A 22210-nucleotide genomic window follows, 5' to 3' on the forward strand; every position below is an offset into this window, starting at 1 on the left:
AAAGAGTAGAAACTTCCTGTATCAGTAGAGCTTTCTCTTGAATTCATAGATACTAAAGATGCTAAGCACTAGGCTCAGCAAAATAACCAGTCACCTGAGTAAACCCACAGATATTAAATAATATGTGTGCCATTCTTGCTAAGTTGGGGTCCAAAGCTTCAGGGAATTCTGCTAAGGACTTCTCAGTCCAAACATCTTTGCTTTACAAGGATTCTGAAAGCTATATTTATATGCTTCTAAAATTCCATCATGAAGTAAGAGAACACAACACTGCACAGGAATAAAAATGAGATGGCCCCCGAATAACAATGTGCTTTCAGATAGAATCTGGCAGATTTGAAATTAGATAAATATTTGCAAATTGGAAATTTCCCCACTTAGCTAGCTGCGTGCCTGCTCCAGCCTATTCAATAGATGCCAACAGTTCAGGCTAACGCATAACCAAAAATCTGAAGTTTGACTTAAAGGTTAAATTTGAAGAAAATTAAAAAAAAAAAAAATGGATGCAATGAGAAATTTGGAACAGCAAAATAAAAATTTATCTGGAACAAATTATCATCTCCTTTCTCACCTTGCACCTAGAAATCCAGCAACATTCTTTCAAGGTGTAATGTGTTTTGAATTACACAATTTAGGGGAGAAAACACACATCTGTTATTTCCTACTCCTGCCTTGCCCAGCAGCCCTTCACCTGATTTGTAATTGGTCACTCCTTTAACAAAATACTTCTCGGCTCGTTAGTGTATATTTGTGCTTGCACAAGATGCCTTTATTCTTTGCAGTTACGTATTTAGCAGCTCTCGGCTTTTCGGCAGGAATTCTACCCTGTCATTTCCTGTTTAGTTACGGGTTGAGCTCGCTTTTGTTTTGTGCTGTTTACTTGGTACCCTGCTTCCCCCACAGCCGGGAACCACAGGCTGCTCGCTAACTCCTCAGCCTCCTCCTCGCCTCTGCCACCACAGCTTTGTTTTCTTTTATGCCTCTAGTTAACTCTCATACAGCTCACACAAACTTTCTCCCTTTTTATTAATAGTTAAAACACTGATATACTCAATCTTCAAAAACCTCCTGAATCGGTGATCTGCTACAGAAGGCACAAGCAACCTGAAAAATCAAGAGTAGGCATAGCTCTTTTCCTGGCTAAATCTGTGTCATCACAAAGAGAAAGGAACAACGCTTCACCCTAAAAGCCAGCAGTGCTGGTGACCAGTCCAGCAAAGGCCAAGGGCATGGAGTGCCCACACAGTGCCACACACACACAGGAATATGTGTGCAAAATCATGGTGTGTGTGGGGATGTGCCTAGAGTGGGATTCCAACAGGCAGGGGACAGGAGGCAGATGGAGCAAGAGTGGGTGGTGAGGGTATTTAAGGGACAGGAAGGGGTGGGAAAAGTTGAAGGAGAACTAAGAGAAGAGCCATACTGAGAGGAATAAGAGAAGGTGGTGAGATAAAAACAAAAGAGAAGGTGAGGGTATAGAAAGCAGGAAGAGAGATTAAGAAAATCCATCCTGCCAGAAAGAGCACCTCTTGTCAGGCAGACAGCAGGTGCTGCCTGGGGAAGAGCTGATTCACACATCTGGAGTATAGGAACCAGAACACCTCTACCTAAGAGAGAAAAACTAAAAATAAAAGACTCAGAGAAGGTGGCAGAGGGTGCCATACCTCCTTCTTTTGGCAATCCAGTGCTTCCCAACTGCATGACATTTTTTTAATAGCTTTTTGGAGAAATGAGTACTGTATTTCCAGATCTTTGCAAAAATCTTGTCAGTTCATTTCAGCATTGTCTCATCCAATATGAACCCTTCCTGTCCTCCTCTTCATCTTACTTCAGACTTATTTTTCCGATATCTGCAGCCACAGCACTTCCAGGGCTTTGGCTACTCCTCCAGAATAAAATTTTCACTTTTTTTGGGGGCCTGCATGGATCCTGAAGGGGTCACTAATGGAGATGCACTACCATGCAGTCAGGGACACTGATGGCACACCTGCATTGACCAACTCAGCTCTGGGAAACTAGGAATGCAGTCAGAAATGCAGTCAGTAGCTGCTGGCCAACTGGTATGAGCAAGGGTCTTTAACCTTGCTTGTATCAGCCTGGAGGGCCATCTAAATTGCCAAATTTCTTGCTACAAACTGCACCTTCAGTGGCTTTCAAAACCTGTCCTGTTCACCTTCTTGTGACTGACTTCAAACACTGAGTCTTAGCTCCCTGACTCTTGCACTTTCAATATTGCCACTGCATCACAAATCACTGCCAATGGATAAAACAACCTCTTACTAAAGCTACTTTTTTTTTTAAACCTCCCCTGGAAGCCTTATTACAGATTAGACTTGATGAATTTCTATCCAATGTACTGCTCCATTCCTCCCGCCTGACAATACCTGGAACATCTTTCGGAGATTCTGCTCAGTTCCATTCTGTACACTTTTTTTTTTTTTCTTGCTGCAAAAATTGTTTTAGAGTCTTATAATTAAAACCTTCTATCAAAATAGCATTAATTTTTTTCTCTGTGTAGAAAACTAGCCAACTGTGATCTACTAAAGAGTAGATGGTTTAAAGAAAAAGGCTTACCAAGTACTGATGGCTGTTTAATATGGGAAAGATGAACAATTTACCTGAAAAAATGAATTTATGAAAAAAAGGCAAAACAATTTACAGAAATTTCTAATTTCCTCAAAAGTGTTTTCATAAGAGAATATTTAATTTTCCATTATCTGTTTTCAAAAGAAATATGGGAATATTTTAATTTAAAAATAGAACAATTTTCCATTTCCAAAAATTTCTAAAGACTTTGAGGATTATTTTTTAAAAAGGAATCTTTTCCCCAATAGAAGAGGTACTGGGAAAGGTTAGCAAGGAGAAAAAAATCCATGGTGAAAAACTTTGGCAGAAAATTTTATTTCTCCTAAATTTAGGTAGCAGTGAAGACTACATTTTTTGGTTAGAAGCTCTTCTTAAAGTGAGGTGTTTGCTGGCATGTTATTTTGAAAACCAGCACAGTAGGATGACTTCTTTAATAAGTGGGAATAAACCCCAGAGATCAGAAAGTCTCAGAGTGAGTGACAAACCCCTGTGCAGTATCTGATTTCTTTGCCAAAACAGAGGTTTTTAATAAAGGTCAAAGATAAATAATCTCCAAAGACAGCAGTGTCTCTTCCCCCTGTATGTTTACTCTTTTATTTCACCCCTTTGTAGCTAAAGGCAGACCCTAACACACACACACACACACACCAACAAAAGGAAACAACAACCAAAGAGGAGGGAAAAAAAAAAAAAGAAAAAAGCCTGAAATTTTAGTTACACCACATGTGGTTTTCATTTGTGAAAAATGAACAAGCTGTTTGTGGTTAAACTGTCTAATCTGCTGTTATCAATCTAGCACTGCATTCAAGATTTACAGGATACATCAGCTTCTGTGCCACATTAGCTGTAAAAGGGAGAGGGGGTGGGAGGAAAAAGGAGGAGGAGAGAGTTTATCCTGAGGAATAATATTTCCAATGCAGCCACACTCACACTACATCTGGTTGTGCTGGTAGCGGCAGTTAAATTGAAATATTTCACAGCGTGTGTCAGAAACATGCAGAATGGTAATTATGACAGATCTGATTAAGCCTGAGTGCCACTAGCTCCCTGGCCAGCTCCGGTTGTGCAGGTGTGACCTTGTGCGTGCCTGCGTGTGTAAATAAAATTAATTACAAGCGAGAGGGCGAAGGCTTCGGTGACATCACAAAGCGGAGAAACTCCCAAGGGGGAGACCTAATGGAATATTTTCCCTCAGTCTAATAATACAGTTCATATTGACTTGAGGTAATTAGTGGGATCATTAAAGCAGTTTTCCCGGCGTATTTGGCTGCCTGATCAGATTAGTGAAAATGTTCTTCAGAACAAGCCCTGTGTGGTCTGCCAGAGAAGGAGGAAATAAAAAGCAACAAAGCATATTTTGGAATGATAAGCAGCGCTGGACTTTTTTCACGGCATTTTGCAGGGCCAGTCCCAGGAGCCTGGGTGCCTGACTCTCCTGACCAGTCCAATCTTTCATCCCAGGTGCACATGCTCCTGCTGCACATCACCTGAGACTTTTTAATTTTTGTTCTTCTATGCTTCAAAACTATGCCATCCCTACCCCTCAATGCTTAAAAAATCAGAAAAAAGGCTTGTGGGATCGCAAGCCCTAGAAGAAATACCTTAAGATAACTGATGGAAGGAAGAAGAATAAATATGTGATCAGATCCTCCCCACCTCTCCACAAAAGTCTAACAGAAGATCAAAGGACTGGTTTGAGAATCATTAATGTTTTCATTTCCTAATGAGCTTACCCCAGGAGAAGAAAAAGGGGGGAAAAACCCCAAGAAGTTTAACTATGACATAAAGTCTTCCACAGTAACAGAACACAGAGCCCTAATCAAGAAATGGACCATTTGTTTAAAAACAGTCTATTGAGCATGCTCTACCTTGCAAATGGAATATGCCAAGCTCTGTCACAGATGGCAAGCTTTGACAGTTCCCATCCGTAGCGTCGATACTCGACAGTTCAGCACAAGATCAGTGACATTCTGTCTCATTAGAGCCACGCTAATTATCACAGCTAGTTTCAGGGGAAACCATGTGTTGCAATGGTCAATTTGAAGGAGTCTGTGCATCAACAAACTGGTAATAAGGATCAGACACCTTATTATATGACAGCATGCTGCCTATGATCTGATTTACTGAATCAGAGGTACTGAGGCAACACTGAAGCCTGATGGGTTATGGAATTGCGTGTACACAATGAGTAGCTGAAATATGCTTTAAAAATAAAAAGGAGCTATATAGAAACAATACAAATAAAAAAATTTAAATGGTGAAGTTATAATAGGGAGTTTTTTCATTTGACATTAAGACATGCAGAGATGTTAGAGATTTTGTCAGCCAGTTTTATCTTTAATCAAATCATATAAGATAAATAATTCAAAATGAAAACTGTAAAATTATGGATTATGCTAAATTATAATTCATTCCATACTCTGATTTTTCAGTTTCAATAACATGTACCAAACATTCCTTATGTTGTGCCGTCTTGATGCTTTAACATAATTTTGTATTTTGTAAAGAGCTTTCTCTTCTTGGCTCTCTTTTTTCATTTGTACATTTAATGACTTAAACTTGTACTTCTCCTAGCTTCTCTCACTCATTTATGCTCTTTCCACCAGACAAAAACCATCCAACCAAAACTCCCCACTCTGCTGTTTCTGGACACCTGCGGGCCGCATCCTGCCAGGCACTCAGCGGTCCCAGCGCCTCCCAGGGATGCGCCACAGGCTGCGGCCGCGAGAGCGTTAAGCATTAACTCCCAGCCAGAGCAGGGCAGGTGTGCACTGCATCCCTCCAGGGAAGCTCTCCTCAGGACTCAAATACACTCCATCTCCCGAAGCTGCTACCAGTCCTTTAAACGGCAGCATTTGAACAGCTCCTGCTGCCACCCGTCTGGCTGGGAACCTCCAGCCTCCGCCGATTTGACCCCACGTGTAAAGCATGCTCAAGGAAGCACTCTTTTTCATCAGTGTGTCAACAAATCTAGCCTCTGCCTAATGTGTTGAAAGGGCTACCTGGCTCCAAGGAGGTGTTTGAAGAGGTCAATATAATCCTCTTACCAATCAAGCATTCTCTGTACCTGTTTCTTTTTTCTTATTTCTGATTTTTTATTTCAGGTTTTAATGACTTTTTCCTCCCTCCTCTACATAGATTTACATGGGCAATTACATGCTGATGTGAACCACCTTGAAGATTTTAAGGTAGTTTCTCTTCAGTGCATCTTTGTTGATTCATGAAGCTGCTGTCTGTTCTTTATTAGGGGGAACCCAAGGCTCACTGAAGTCAAGCCACTTCAGCAAAGCCATACCAATAATGTGGTATATAGTCAGGATCAATGCCAGCACTTTCTTGGGACTGTCATGATCAAGAGCCAACTAAACTAAATTTTCTACTGCCTTTCGGAGAAGTATTTTTTTTTAAAAAAAGCAACAGAAATTTCCTGAGCTTTTAACCTTTATTTCTGAGACTAGGACATGGGGCAAAGGAAGGACATGGAACATTCTTTTTTTTTTTCCCTACCAGAAACCTGAAAATCTTTTTTTCCTCTGACCTGGGCAAGACAGAACACACTATGACTCTGTAACTCGATATTTTGTGAAAGAAACAAATCAGCTCTATCTGCCAAGTTTCACAGTTTCACTGAATGACATGCCGCTTTATGGGGCAATTCTTGATCGCATGCAAAAGCCCATCTTGCTTTCTCAGTTCACACTCTTCCTCTTGCATCCCTGCTGACACCCGATCCCACCCTGACTCCTGCTGCTCATGGCACCTCTTCAACTGCCAGAGCAATCACCCCCAGGCAATGAGGGGGGAGGAAAACAACATTACAAAATAATAAAAATAGATGTTGTTGCAGCTAATGTTTTCTAAGTACTGTATGTCGCCTTTGCACCGGGGTGAGGGGTTTATTTCCAGGTGGATCTGTGAAACAGCAGACCTCAGAGTACATTGTGTTTCCACCTCGCGTCTCCCTGTGCAGCATCCCTCCCTGCTCCACAGAGAATCCATTGTACACTGAGGCTAGGGGGGTGTGGGGGGAAGGAGGTTTTTAAGCCAAGATTTAAACCCAGGAAGTGACTCAGCTGCTCGGAGGGAGACAAAGGCAGGAGAGAACTTGACGAGAGCAGGGTGATGGGCAAGGACCGAGCCCCCTCCTGCCCTGCAGGTTGCACCCCTCTGGGCAGCCTGAGGTGCAGTGCCCTGAGGAAACAGCTTTGGAAATAAATTTCAAGATCCCCTTCTAAAGCCACATTGTTACCAGAGGGTTACTCTTGGTGATAAAAAGGTTTCTTTTCCTCCAGCTGGAAAATAGTTGAATAGATTGTTCTATATCTGTGGTAATGGCATGTTACATCTCTGTGCCAGATCCACAATACCGTGCTTGTTCAGTGTGGGAAGCTGTTTAAAAATGACTTTCCTATTAGAGTATATAGCTTAGTCTCTAGATGGAAAAAGCCAGATCAAAGATATAGCATTTATAAAACTGCTGGTTAAAAAGATAAAAGTGAGATAACAGACATCAATTTTTCACTATAAATCTCTAGGTTTACTACAACATTAAAATTTCCAGTAAAAGCAGGGTTTTATATACCTGAACTCTAATGGCCTATTCTGAAAATATTTATGTCAGGAAAAGCATGGTATTTGCATGCCAAAAGCATTTTTAGTGCCAGTGTTTAGCATTCCCTTCCCATTTAACTCCTTCACATCTACTCATGAGCGCTAGATGCTCTGCCTAGTGCCTACCTGTCACATCTCCTCATGCAGCCTCCTGGAAGTGAAAACTCCAGGTGCATACAAAGACAAAAAGTCAAATGCTTCTAATTAAATAGCCACTGCATGAAACACTTGCATGATTGCTCAGGATGGAGTCTCCAGCATGGTCTGAAACCCATGATTTTACTTCCACATTTTGTACATGAAACTACTACTAATCAAAGCAAAAGCCAGGGATGGAAGGACAGGAAACTGGGCAACACAACACCACAGCTCAGAAGTAACAGGTGAGAACTCTACATCATTAGATGAGGTTTCTGTAGGTATGGGTAGTACTCCATTAGATTTATTTTAAAATCAAAGCATGATCCTGTGAGAATCAAGTGTCTCACCCTCCACATACAGGCATTTTCATTTGGTGAGAAGGGAGGGCATTTGGGACCTATGAGGCCATAAAGAACCATTGGTAGGATTGATGCTGCAGAAGAGTACTGATTTCACCCGTTTATTTCACTAAAAATTAAACTTCTTTAGGCAAATAATGCAGGCTAGTGGCCTTAATCTGTAGTGCGTGGGACTCTCAGAGGTATGGAGCTTGATATTACTGCAGTTTTTGCAAACTGCAATTTCCTAAATTTAAAAAAGCTGTAGCAATTTAACTTGATTTTCAGCAAAGTATTGCTTTCTTACCCGCTACATACTAGCACATCCAAGCCACAGCTTTTCAGGATAAGCCATAACATAAATCTAACTTCTCAAAACATAGCAAACATACAGAAACACTGCAAGTTTCTACCTGCCTTATCTCTCACGGCTCTTAGGTATGGGGGTTTTGTTTGCTTGTTTATCTGTTTTTATGGAATAAAATTAGATTTCAGCATCTGTCACCATCAAGGAAAACTCATCCCTGGCTCCCACATGAGAACATCGTAACCACTGCAGAGTTACTGAACCACTATACCTTAATGATCATTATACAAATCAACTTTTTTTTTTTAATAACAAAATTAAGAATGTGCTTCCATAATACTTGAATCAGACTTTCAGGTTACAAATTTAATAAAAACCCAATACAATGGAATTGTAAAAGTAATGTACGCCACAAAATTTTATATGTGGATTCTTTTAACTTAGAGTTATTCCGATGTGCTGATTAAATTTTAGCAAATAATACTGTTGGCATTGCCACTCTACCATTAAGAATAAACAACCTGTAAGAAGAGACAAAACACTTGGTAAACCTTTCTGTCTTCGTTTTGTGTGCATTTTTGCAAAGCTTTCTTTTCAACATAATCTAACAAAAAACCCATGCAGGCCTATTAGAAAGACAACGTACAATAAAAGTACAAGATTTTAAACATGGACATTAGGTGCTTTGCTAATTAAAGTTCTAAAACTCCCCGAAGAAATTATGTATTCCAGGAATTTGAATTGTAATATCTTCCTTACCCCTCAGTATAATCATATTAACTTTTGAAGTATGTATTTTGAATTTAACAGATTTTGAATTATTCTGTAGATAATATTTTGATCCTTAAAAACATAGAAACTTAAAAATATACAGAATGTATGCATTCCTGTATGGGAAAAGAATTCAACATTTGAAGGAATGTCCTAGCTGTCTCTCCAAACCCATTCAAACCCATGTACCAGATAGGCCCTTTCCTTTGGGAACACCAACAAGCTGCCAGCAAAGTGTACCGTGAAACTTCAAGCAGGCAAATCATCCCTCACCTGAGTCAGCAAATGAACTCTCTAACAGCGCTGCAACCTCTGCCTGACCCCATGACCTCTGCCACAGCAGGCTCCAGCACCCAGCTGCTTTGTTGAGCATCAGGTCCACATGTGGTTGGTCCTCCACAACTCAGGAGGATTTAAAAATAAAATTGTTAACGCATTATTTTCTAATATGTTTCCTCCAGACTTTTCACTGTAATGAAGTGATTATCTGAGGATTTCCAGTTCCACTCTTGCCAAGGGCATTAACACAGCGCAAGGGAAGATGCTTGTTTTTTACCTTGGTGCTACCCAAATAGAAGCTCCTGTAGCACATCATTTAGTAACAATTCTGTATGAAGTGCTCTAGTCAGCAGAACATTATCTGCAGTCTCCTGGCTCAGGCAAGCCCAGCCACCTTGCTTAGACATCCAATCTAATGTTGCCCCAAATAAGTTTATTTAGAAAAAAAAAACAAAACAAAAAAAAAAAAAACAAAACAAAAAAAAAAAAACAAAACAAAACAAACAAGACAAGGCCTTCTACGCCTTTGCCCCCTCGCAGAGCTGGTTTTGGTCACATATGATTTTATACCACAACTTCAGACTGCACTCAGAAATTAATTAAGTTTTTATATCTAAAATAAGATAAAAGAGCAATGTTCAATTTTGGCAATTTTCAAAAACAAAAATGCTAATCAACACATCATGTTCTAATATGTGTCCTTCAGACTTTTTACTATAAGTGGGGTTGTCTCAGGATTTCCAGTTCTGAATATGGAACCAATACCTCTGAATTGAAAAAATATCAGTAAGAGATTTCTCTCAAGAGAGTCTCTTTTAGAGAACATGTTTGAACAAGCCTCCTTTTGTGCAAGGGAGACTTTTTGCCCTAAGAAATGTTTACTTATACCACTGAAGAGTTCCAATGTAGAATCTTTTACAATACGTGTACCTCCTTTAGTATATGTGGCAGTGCTACATGTTCAAAGATCACTAATTGGGTTACTAGCAGTCAGCTAGTTCGAGAAGACCCAGCACAGCCTAGTCTACCTAGGAAGTTACTTCTGCAAAGCCACTTCTAGTACAAATGACATTTTAGCTAACTACAGACCTGAAAGCTTACTAGACACATAAATTAACATTACATAACTGAAATTGGGAAGAAAAATAACCCCTGAGAACACAGGGGTTCACCAGAATAAAATGGAAAAGAACTATGTGTTTGGTGTTGTTTTTGGTACTTAGTAGCAAAGTTTGTACAAGAATCCAAATTTTATACCAATGCTCAGATAATCCTGAACTGCATCCTCTGGAAGCTTTCTGGCTTCATTTTGGTTGTCAGCACTGGAAGAGCTTACCCACCTAGAAATGTTAAGGCTTTGCACTTTAATAAATATCCTATCCTAAAATATCCTAAAAATCAGATTGGAACAAAATTATGAGGGCTGATAGGTTGGCTTCATACCTTAGCTTTACAGAGGACTGCAGTGGAAAGGGGAAGGTGCAAAAAACAGACAGTTCTCTAACCCCAAGTTTTGACATGAAAATAAAGACATCTGAGGAGCACACAGGTTGGAAGCTGCTGTAACATTCTATCATAATTAGAAACATTTCAAGAGCTCTGTAATTTCCAATCAAAATTACAGTAATTTCTGATATACAAGCCATGATTCATGACAGAATTTTTACATTCCATGGGAGATTATAGTGGCCTGATGTATGACACACTGAGTACAGCACTAACATAAACAATTCAGTTTAATGTTTAAACAGCACTTGGTGTTTAGAATCCCACAATAAAAGAAACATATTATTGTTGAAATTATCACTTTGACAGTGATTGAAGGGTAGGCAGGCATGTGGCCTATAAAGCTATAATTTTTACAGTCCACAGCTTGAGTTTAATCATTTTGATACAACATTTCCAAAATATCCCTTTAAATGCTCCTTACACCATATAACTTAAGATACAACATCCTTTCTGTACAATGAAGTGAACACCAAAATGTGAATGGCACAGAAGTCAAAAGTTAAAGCCCTGTTAAAATGAAAACCAGCACTAAAATGCTGGTGGCCCAAGAAACATCAGTCTAACTGAGCTTCACTAGCATTCCCTGGAGGATGCTGAATTTTTCTATGAAGTAATTTTAGAAAAGTAAAGAATAAGTGATTAAGTGGATTTAACACTTAATCTAATATGAAAATTCAACTTTTGCAACCATTGGTGCCTTTGGGTTTATTTTAAGCATTTGTATAACCACAGTCTTTCATTTTTCTATATGTTTTTCCTTTACTTCTTGAGTACAGTCTCACTTAAATCAATTCATTCACATACTCCAGTGATCCTTCTCAGAAGACATGTCATTTATGATAATCATACCCAACAAGTGCTTGCTGATTTCTCTCTTGCCACTAAACTTGACAGAAAATCTTCAGTTAAAGAAAACAGAATAGGAAACCACAAAACAAAGGCTAAAAAACTGAATATGCAACATATACATATGCATGCAAGCACGTAACCAAGCAAACATTGTGTTACACAAAATTATATTTTCTCAGCTATAACTTGTACAACTGTTATTTTTGGGGGGTCTTTTTTCTGGGTTTTTCTGGTGTTTTGTTTTGTTTTTGTTTTTGTTTTTGTTTTTTGTTTTTTTTTTGACAGCCCACCTCTCATGCACATTCTCACCAGTGGGTATGTCTAAATAATTTTTTTTTTGCAAAAAACCAACACCCCAGCATTCCTTATTGCAGCACATGTAATTGCAAAACACCAAAGCCTCAAGATTACTTTGGAAGCAATACCCAGATCTTGACCATAGCTTTTGCCAGATGCACACCAGCTAAGAACTGATGAACCTGATCCCTTCCGAGCCACACCATGATCCATGGGCACACAGGGAAGGTGTCTGGCTGGTGGGGAAAAGGGAGTGAGAGATCTCATGGAGCTGCTTCTCTACCCTGCCTCGGGAACCAGAGGTTACCTCCAGACTCAGCAAGAAGCTCTGAGTTGTTGTACTGGGATGATACACTGACCCAGACATCCATTTTAACTCACATAGAAAGTTATCTGGGAGAACAATCACACAGGACATGGAGCTCTTTGAGCCCTGGGAATTTTACCTGGCTTTTGGTTGCTGCAACCTTCGCAAACAGTGCTTGGGACACCTTAGCTCTCTTCATTTCCTGCTGAATCTCATCATAAATGGAAGCATTAATGTTCATGGAATTGTTTTCTGGTTTTCCATTCCTCTCTGTAGCAATAGTAGCAGTTTTGACCTAGAAAATATGAGACATTTTTCATTATGAAAAAGTTATTTTCTTCTCTTTCCCTCCCTAAGTAGTTCCTCTTTGCATTTTATTCCTTTTGTCCAATCTTTCTCTAATATTCTTTCAGAGTTTTGCAGAATAAACATTATAAGTCATCTATGGTTCAAGCTACTGGGAAACAGGAAAATTCAGTGCATTGTAACAGGTGAGTGCATCTGAAATATGAGTTACCATTAACAGACCACTGCAAATTTAAATTTTTTAAATTAGGTGGAAACCTGTCAAACAGTCTTGTAGAGACTTGTGAATCCTTACATGATATGTCTGCCCTACACAAATGAAATAAAAATTGTAAGTGCAACATAAAATAATCTCTAATGAAATAGAAATCTGACAGATATATCTTGATTCATGTCTTATGCCCAGTACACTCAAATGCATGATAATGTTGAAAAGTTGTGGCTTTAGATTGAATTAGATTGAATTTTTAAAAATTTATCTTATCAGTTTGGTTCTTAAGCTGTTTTTAAGAGATATTTAGAATAATGCATACTTTAACCACTCCTTCATGAAACCAAGAAAGGACTTTCTTGAAGCTACTGATTCTAGTTGTATTTCACTTACACACATCAAATATTTATTCTTCTTGCAGTCCATATTAAATAAGCACCAAACATGTAAACAAGATAGAATTATTACAGTACCACCTTTATGCTGCATCTGCAGCATTAAGGAAAACAACAAAAAATACATCAGTAGCGACATGCTGTGCAGGAGACTATCCTTTCCTTCATCCTCTGGAAATGATGGAAGTGATGGTTCAACACCAAGCATCATCCCACCAAGGTTAGACTGCAGTTTCTGCAATATCAGTTGAGAGGTACAAAAAATCAGCAGGTACTCAGCTTATCCTACAATATTCTCAGTATTTAAGGATAACGTCTGTCTTTAGCAGTTACTATTGCAAGGCTTGCTCAAGATTAGTGGACCTAATGGGCCACTAATCCTAAAGTGGACCAGAGGAAAGAAAAACTGGATTTCTGCCAAGAACCCACAAGGTGATGATGCAAACAAAATCAAACCTTAAGATTTCAACTCAAACCTACTGATTCATACTGAGGTTACTGAGAGCTGAATTAATTTAGTTATTCTGGAGTTACACAGCTAGTTTAAGACAGTCCTTCAGGCTAATTCTAGGTCTAATGGACAGAGCCTGGCACTTTCAGAAGGTGATTCAGCCTACTCTTAAGTATGTGTCTAAACCCACACTTTCACTATCAGTTTGATCCAGTGCAAGTCAGCATCTTCCTGTGCTCTGAAGTCCCTTGAGGTTCAAAAGGAAACCATGACAACATGATAATTCATCTTCTAATCTCACTCTCTACCATCTTTCATATGTCACAGGTCTCACAATATAGGAGTTGAAGGCTTTGGATGAGAGATGTAGGCAAATCAGCAGCCCATTTTTTCTTAGAAATGCCATGCTCAGTTTGTGGTAGCTATCATCCACAGTACTTTTAATATAAAAAAATCAAGCCCAGAAGCTGAGAGTGCATGCCACTGTTACTGAACGGGATTTGTCCATCAGGCTTTTCAGGAACTGTGCTAACACACGCCCATTTAACTACAAGGGGCAAAACACCAGAAGAACAAGGTGTCCACAAGCACTTCCCCCTTGCCCCCATTAGGGCAGGCATTAGCACTTTCTGCTGTCTGAAAACAAGGGTCCTAAGTAGAAATGGAAATGAAGAAAAATCCAAGTGTGGCATACAGGTAATCGTGATTTTTTTTTCACTTGAAAACAATTAGTACTTTTCAGCCATGCCCTTTTCTGCAGCATGACATTTTACCAGAGACATTGCAGAAGAGGATGGCCAAGCTTGGACCAAAGGCTGCTCAGAAAAATTTGAGGCACCTGGCAGCAGACAGTGAGGAACAGCACCATGAAACTCTCGCCTTCCTACTGCAGAGCAGGAAAAGGTATGCCTCACACCAGACAAATCAATACGGGTCTGCAAGAGCAGGTGCATCTCCTGAACATCATACAGTGAAATAATTTAAAAATACAAAATCAGTGTCAATTTCATAACCTTTAAATAAGAAGGACATGCCTGAAGATAACTGACAACCAGTGGGGATGTTAAACATACAACTGAAGCCAGACTTATTTCTGTACATATAAAAATCAGCCTAAACTAAATTAGAGAATGAAAAAGTGATGGCTTTGTCAACAGGCCTTCTTGAACCTTGGGTTTAAAATCTGGGAAACAAATGTCAGTCCTTCACCCCAAAAATAATTTTAACTTGTAACTAATCTTTGAAAGACCCAAGAGGAAGATGAAAAGATGAAGGTAACCAGCTAGTATACACAAGTCTTTTGGGAAGGAAACACTTTGCTCTTGTGATCTTGATCAAAATGTGTCTCTTTTGTAAGCATTCTGCCTTTTTGATTGCTACTGAGCATCAGAGGATAGCTTCATGTTGTAGCAGTACTTCACAGATCACTTAACTGAGCTATGAACATGCAGACCATCAAAAACCATCACACACCATGCTGTAGACGTAATTTAAACTATGCTACTCAGTCCACACTTCCCAATGTCCAATTTAATATGGATATGCATTTAACCCAAGGGAATTACTGAAAATCCTCATCCTGGTTTGCAAATCACATCTGTCTTTATACAGGTACAATAAATTCAACAGCATCTAATATGTCATCAAAGTTAAAACAAACAAACAAACTCCTATTGCCTTCTGTTGATATTTAATTAGAGAACACTAATTGAATTCAGAAAACACAAATATCTGCATCAAAAAGCAGTATTAGCCCAAAGATCTTCAGGGGAATAAAGTCTTAAAGTTATAAAATAATGGGTTTGTGGATTACCAAGATCTGTGATTTGCAGTCATACCTTCTCCCTCTCCAATTCACTTCATTGGCCAAGTATAAAAATTTTTCTCCTGTGTCTTAATAATTTCTCTTCAAAGATCAGGTGTAGACTCTGGCTGGTCTAGATGGACTATTGGTCTGCTCTGGTCTGATGAATTCCAAGCAATAATGCCAATTAACCTCTTGGAGAATATCTATACATACAACTGATTCATAATTTATACATAAGCAGCATCTAGGCTGTCGTGTTGAATTTAAAATTGAGTTCAAGACAGAGGCTGTTTGAAGCTGGGTTGAAAAAACACCCTCCTCCTCAAAAAAACCCAACAGAAAACAAGAAAGCTCTCAACGGTGCAACTTCAGGACTTGGGAGAGGAGGTGGAAAAAGTATTCATTTTGGAGAGAAGAAAAACAAAACAAAACATAATCCCTCATCTCATCCATACTTAAGCACAACCTCCCACCCCACCTACACCTACAGCCACATTTTCTGTTTAGAAAAGAAACCACAGATCAGCTATTATTTTTTTCCAGTAACCAAATTTTGCAAATACTAACTGAAGAGGGGAGCATTATTTTACAAATGCAACACACTGAGAATCAGGAATTCAGTTGGCCATCTTCCTATCATCAATCAATGTAGTCTTCTAAGAATACTTGAAAAAAAATAACGTTTCCATCTCCTCCTGGCCTACCCAAATATATCTTCTCTTCAAATAAGAATGATTACAGCAGCAAGAAGTTCTGTATTAACTCAATTTTCCTAAAAAAAGGGTAAGTTGTTGTCATAGAAGGAATAACCAGTATGAAGAGGTTTCACAAACATGGAAGTTCCTTCTTTCCCCATCGAAACTGAAACAAAAAAATCTTATATAACACATTCTCATAAGTACTGTTTTAGCTTGGGAACAAAAATCTTCTTTAATCCTGGTTTAGCTTTTAATATTACATTGTACATTAAAATTCATAAAGTAGTTCATTCCAGGCAAAACAAACTACTTTTCAGTTCTGCTCTGCAAATAGCAGAGGAGGTACAATAAATGCTGTTGCTTTCAGAACAGCTTTTATCAGGACAAGGTTTACTACTCCATTATTACAGTGGCGCCTGGAAGTGCAGTTATAGTTAAGTGTCAGGGTTTCCATTAACTCTCCTCCATGGTGGTTTTTGTGGGGGTGGGAGGAGAGGATTGCATTTATTTTGTTCATTTTACTTTCGTTAAAATGCAACTTGGCACAAAGATGATCAACCCAAATCCAAAATTTTGCCAACTTAAAAATAAAAATTTTGCTGGTGGTGATACATGGCACATGCATATGGGACTATGATTCCAGCATAAAGTTTCAGGGAAGCTAGTGTTATCCAGAACTCCTTGCAATGGAGATTCACTGGTCCTCAAACACCATCAAAGTAGTGCTCTCCTAGATATCAGTCTTTCAAAAGTAACACCCTATCTCTAAGACCCAACCCACGATTGCTTTAACTTGAAGGAACTGTAATTTATTTGCAGTTAGAGAGACCAGGACTGTATTTATGAGATGAAGGTTTTGGTCAATGAGTATATAGAACCATGACTCATGCAAGATTTTGGCTACTTCTTAAAACATTGCTTTGTTAAAATAATACTCTGCTCTTGACATTACACATGCTCTATTTTTACACAGGATGATGATGGGCCACAAGAGTTAACACAAATTTTCTTTAGGGAATATGGGTGGCAAGAAAAATTTCTTCCTCAGCTCTGTGGAAATGGAGATTACTTGTCTTGAGAAAAAAGTGTTTGTAACTGCAGGATGGCTAAAAACCTTTAAGCAGAATATTTTGGAAAAGAAAATCTGTAACTTGGCCACCTGTCTCTATCCTGTCAACAAATTGTACAGAGGAGGGGGGAATCATCCTCCCTCCACATCCCAAACTGCCCTGACATAAAGGCCATCCCCCTAGCACCTCATCATCCTCTAAAGTATCCCCAGGTTCTCTCATTTCCACATAACATGCAATAGACTCATTCTCTCAACTTGACCTAGGAATACCCCAAAAAGGCCTCTGTGGGGTGATCTGCAAGATGAAGGTGTTGAAGAATGGGGAGAAATTATTAAAATAAATAGAACACAAATGGACTTTTTCCCTTCTAGATGTCAGAGGTTAAACAACGTCTCCATGCAGTACCTACCTGATGGAGATCCTAATACTTATAAATTCCAGTGCCCCAGGAAAGAGCCTGACAGACAGGCTTCTGCCCCAGGGGTGGCAACTCGAACAATGTCCAAGAGAAAAATCCTTGTGTACGCCGTCTCCTTGTGCTCAGTCCACCAGTGTGGAAGATAGTAGCAGACTTTTACCACTTGACCAGCTTAGAGGGCTATATATGCATCCCAAAAACTCATGCATTAGAGGCTAATGATTTGAATTAAAAAAAAAAAAAAAAAAGATTTTGCATTTTGTTTAAGTCAGAGAGAAAGGGAGAAGTAACGGGGACAAAGAGCTTCTTAAAGGAGTTCAAAAAATAATTGGAAACAATCCAGATACATTAGCTCAAGTACCAACTAGTAAGAATGCTGTAAAAATGAGATAAATTCAACAGTGTTCCTTCTAAGTCAGGCACCAGGGTTTATGTTTGGTGAGTTACTACTATTCAGTCAGACCTGCAAGGTCACACTTTCCGTTTTTGCATACAAGAGAATGCAAAATTTACACAGAACAAGCTCAGTTGCTAAATGGTTAAGTCTGCTCTACTGTCTGGCCACCAGTTGGCAACACAAAAATGCAAAATAGATCCTTTTCAGGATGTTTATTTTCACATCCTTCCGAAACTGATAACTTGCAATTGCAAAATAAACCTTCATGTGTGGCATATTAGCTCCCATTTTATATGGTTTCATAGTTTAATTGTTTCAAACGTTACACTGGTCTAAAGATTTAATATTAAATATGTTGGCTCTTGTGTAAATTCTGTTGTCAGGATAAACGGTCTGTTTTCTCTTTCAATGGTTATCCGAGAAGCTCACAGTCAAGCTGGAAAAATATTATGCTGTATTCCTGCAAAGTGATCTTTAAATAATTGCTTATAATAAATTTAGTAGTAAGGATGATAGTAGTTTTATTTCCTTAGTATCAAATATACAATAAACTGTGGACATTTTGGGGGAGGTACCACAGTAGCAGTTTGCATTGAAAATTTTGCAGTATCCTGACTGTAATTTATTTCTGCTGTGATTTGTAAAGTTTTACGTGTCAGTGTTACAACTAGGACAATGTCAGTATTATTTCAAGCATCAAGTATTGTAGTTGTCTTACCAACACAGATATTTCAATTTTTAAACTTAGGACTCTGAATGCTTAGCAGCAGGTGAAAATTGCTTCAGATGCTTATAGTGGGGAATTCTGGAAACATGTAAGAAGGTCACAAAGAATCACAACTCAGAGGTTTCTACATTCTAAATCTATTCATTAGGGAAAATGCGTGTGTTTTGCTGAATGACAGAGAACAGCACAACAATTGGAAAAATAAGTGCTTTGTTCTGTAGACCTCAAGTATTAGTCTATAATATTTACTTGTAAAGTTGCTTTCCTTTTGAAAAGAAATAAAACAAAAACATATGCTGTTTCCACTTTGAACTGTCACAATTAGGTTAACTATACTCGGGACTCACACTAAAAAATGAAATGTAATTATGAACAAGAGCACAGTAGAGACAGATAGATTTAGCCCCCCCTTTCCCACCGAATTTGAACTTACAGTATGTTTTGTCAGTTAAGAAAACCCCTAAGTCTCACTTTCTTTCTGGCTGCAAGGGATTTATATAGTTTAAAGTGTGAATTAAATCCAGTACAAGGACTACCTCTGACTTGACATCCTTCTGGAAGGTCCTGTAATTAACTCTGTTCTTTAGCTGTGAAATTGCCCAAGACCACTTGAGACAGAGTGAGACATTACCTTGGCAGAAAGAGATAAGTTAAGAAGGAAGGTTAGCCTTGGCTCTGAATTACCTGGGCTGTGGGGGCAGGTATACATATTAAAACAAACTCAAATGTTATTTTAAACACAGTTATCTCTATTTAACTATTTCCCACAAAAACATTACTATGTAAATAGATTTTTGTCCTTTATCTTGAAGGATATCTATAGTGGAATTTACAGACTAAACTCAGTTAATGATAACAAAACTACACCATTAGTAGTTTGTTTTTTCTGCTAAAAATTTCTTCTCTTGTGAAAAGTACTGCAGCAGGTCAAGGTGATCTTCTGTCCTCCCTCCTACAATTTTGTTATTCATTACTTTAGTGTGGTCCTTAGTATCCATTAGCTGAAGGAAACTTAGAAAAATAATCTCAAGAGGAATTTATAGCATTCTGAACGGGTATAGAACATAGTCACAGTCACAAGCCTATGACTGGATAACAAAAACCTGCTGTTTTTGTCAAAAAATCACCCGTCACAAAATTCCCACAATCCTAAAGCCTTGCTTTGTTTAGCAAAACTGGACTGTGTATACAGCATGATTCCTACATATCTGCAGATCAGTTTGGATTCTCCTTGCATAAGTACAACCTTGAGCCAGAGCAACGCAGAGTATTTCTGAAAATATACAGGATTTGGAGTGAACCATGTTTCTTTGTGGAAATCCTGTGCATTCCTGTGGCTCACAAGCGTTTCTCATATACCTTATAACAAGCATCAGAGTTTCCTTGCTCAACACAAGGACTGCACTATTGAATCTCTCGATCCCACTCTATCAAACTTCGTAATTTTTGAAGAATTAAATCAAAGAAATTTTAGAGAAATCAACAGGAGCTTCATTTTAACAGATACTACATAAAGCTTTAATGAACATATCCAAATCATTCAAAGCAATGGATATAGCAAGCTGTTAAACAGTTGTCAGTAGCTCAAGATGGTAAAAGCGTGACGAGCATTTTGGGATGGGATCTTCTTCCCCTCATCACTTTAGTTTCACCTGTTTGCTTTCTGGAAAAATAATTTTTAAGGTACTAGAAGGTACTCACACTTCTGCTTTCATTCCCTCTCAGTTTAATGGTCCAAATCTTTCAAAATCCCTATCTGAAGCTATAACATTAAGAACCTAAGAATTATAAGAAAAGATGACAGCTAAAAACTATCATCTTCCATGCCCAGTAAAACTTGTACCTCAATAAAATTAGCAAAAAATTCTGTAGAAACCATAATGGATAGAATTTATCTTAAAATTAGAAAATAGGTAGTAATAAAGTGGTACTATCATCCATTATATTTCTTAGATTTAATTTGCAATATGCACCACAAATAATGATTCTGCGAGTGTTTTAAAAGTGCGACAGCGAAAGGTTTCTTCTTTCTCAGAAAGGTCTCACCCAGAGGGACAGTGAGAGAACACAACAAGCAAATCCCAAAGGCAGAGAGAGCGGTTTACTTGTGGAGGCCGGCTGGGCGGTGTGCTTATGAGAGGCGCCGGGCCCATCGCAGAGGCTGCGTTCAAGCTCCTTTCCCTTTCGTCCTGGTAAATTCGATCTCGTTCTGCTTCCGGCAGCTGCAAGAAGTTCTGCATAGCCCGAAGGTTTACCAGCAAGGACTGCGAGGCAGTCTTGGGATCCTCTTCTTTTCGGAGGATTTCTGAGAGCAAGCCCTGTAGGGAAGGAAATAAAAAACTAGGCTTGAGAGTTAGCCTTGGTGAGTGTCTGTAAAACTGCGTTCAGCAAAGCCACTGCTTATCAGTCCTCATTCTTCTTACCACTAGGCTGGGAATGAGAACAGCAAATGCACAGTTCACTCCACATAGGATTATATTAATGGCATTTTAGGTAGCAGAGAAGACAGCCTCAACTGTACCCCTAATTTTATTAAGCACCTGTTTTAAATACAACATAAACTGAACCTTCCTAATAGGTCTTCCTCCTTTTACTGGCTTAACTTGCCATGCTATCTTTCACAGTCCACAGATAATCACGAGACATTAAGGATAAGTGAGATACACTGGGGGGTTCTCAAGCTTCACAGGCAAAATGCATACCCAACCTTAAAAAAAGGCTTTTCCACATTTTTAGCAACTTAAATAGATCTTTGAAAGGATGTGATATTTCACAACTAATCTGAGACTATAAACTTGCAACGTTCCTAAAGTACTGCTTCACTGACTCAGGGCCATATTTTTTATAAGTCAATATTTCTTTCTAAGTGTTGCATACTGGATTTTAACAAGTGAGGAAACTCGCTGGACGCCCCCACATTCCACCTTCTTCTTGCACCTTCCTCTCTCTTCATGAGGGCAACCCTAATCCTCAAACAGTCCATTGCCTGGGATATTTTTATTTAATGTCAACAAGTTCTTGACATCTCCTCTCCCTGCCAGATTCTCCTTCTAAATATGCTGGGCATTCAAAATGCTCTGCTGTCTTGGAGTAACAAGATGGTGATAAGAAAGGTAACTTTTGGAAAAGCAGATGTGAACTACTATTTAGAATAAATATTGTTGCCATGCTGGGAAAGAGAGAGGATTGGCATGGGAGGCTGTTACTCATAGTGTAACAAGGAAACACACATGTAAATTTCAAGAAATAAAATAACCCAATGTTTCTTTTCCTAAAGAACTGTTGTAAGTTATTCAGGATAATGGAGGGGTAAATAGAGAGACAGAAGCAAACAATAAAAAGCCAAAACTAAGATAGGCAATACTGACTGAAAATATATATTCCTAAGGGGGTACAAGAGAATGATATGGCCAAGAGAATCTTTTTGGGAAGTCTGATGCCCACAGCACCTATGGAAGTTGTCACCTCTCTCAAAGGTCTTATCCTATCAGGCAAAAGACCCTTAGGGAGTTGCTGCAAAGCCACTGCTCTCAAGCAGCTGTGCTTAGGCTGGTGTGAGCTCTGCATTTCCCTGAGGTACCAACCACTACACCTCAGCCAGTGTGGTCCTCATGACCCTGTCGGTGACTGCACGTGTAACAGGGAAATGAGATGGAAAAAGCCCAAACAATCTTTCCAGCATTAAGCATGAAAAATATTTCAGAGAAGGAGGATAGAAAAAAAAATCTTGGG

The 22210-nt window shown here is 38.9% G+C and overlaps 1 protein-coding gene across 10 annotated transcripts in view; it reads right to left on the reverse strand.

Annotated features, from left to right (window-relative positions):
* SATB1 (SATB homeobox 1) overlaps nucleotides 1–22210 on the reverse strand; it is a 91863-nt gene that overhangs the window by 14485 nt on the left and 55168 nt on the right. For all 10 annotated transcript variants that reach the window (XM_085568824.1, XM_021538125.4, XM_077787207.2 and 7 more), the window contains 2 exons: nucleotides 20584–20796; nucleotides 12135–12290 (listed from right to left, as the gene is read on the reverse strand). In XM_085568824.1, the coding sequence (XP_085424950.1) occupies nucleotides 12135–12290; nucleotides 20584–20796 (369 nt within the window). The remainder of the gene's footprint in view (nucleotides 1–12134; nucleotides 12291–20583; nucleotides 20797–22210) is intronic.

Source organism: Lonchura striata, chromosome 2, assembly GCF_050655825.1.
Source record: "Lonchura striata isolate lonStrDom1 chromosome 2, ASM5065582v1, whole genome shotgun sequence".
NCBI classification, from domain to species: Eukaryota; Metazoa; Chordata; class Aves; order Passeriformes; family Estrildidae; genus Lonchura; species Lonchura striata.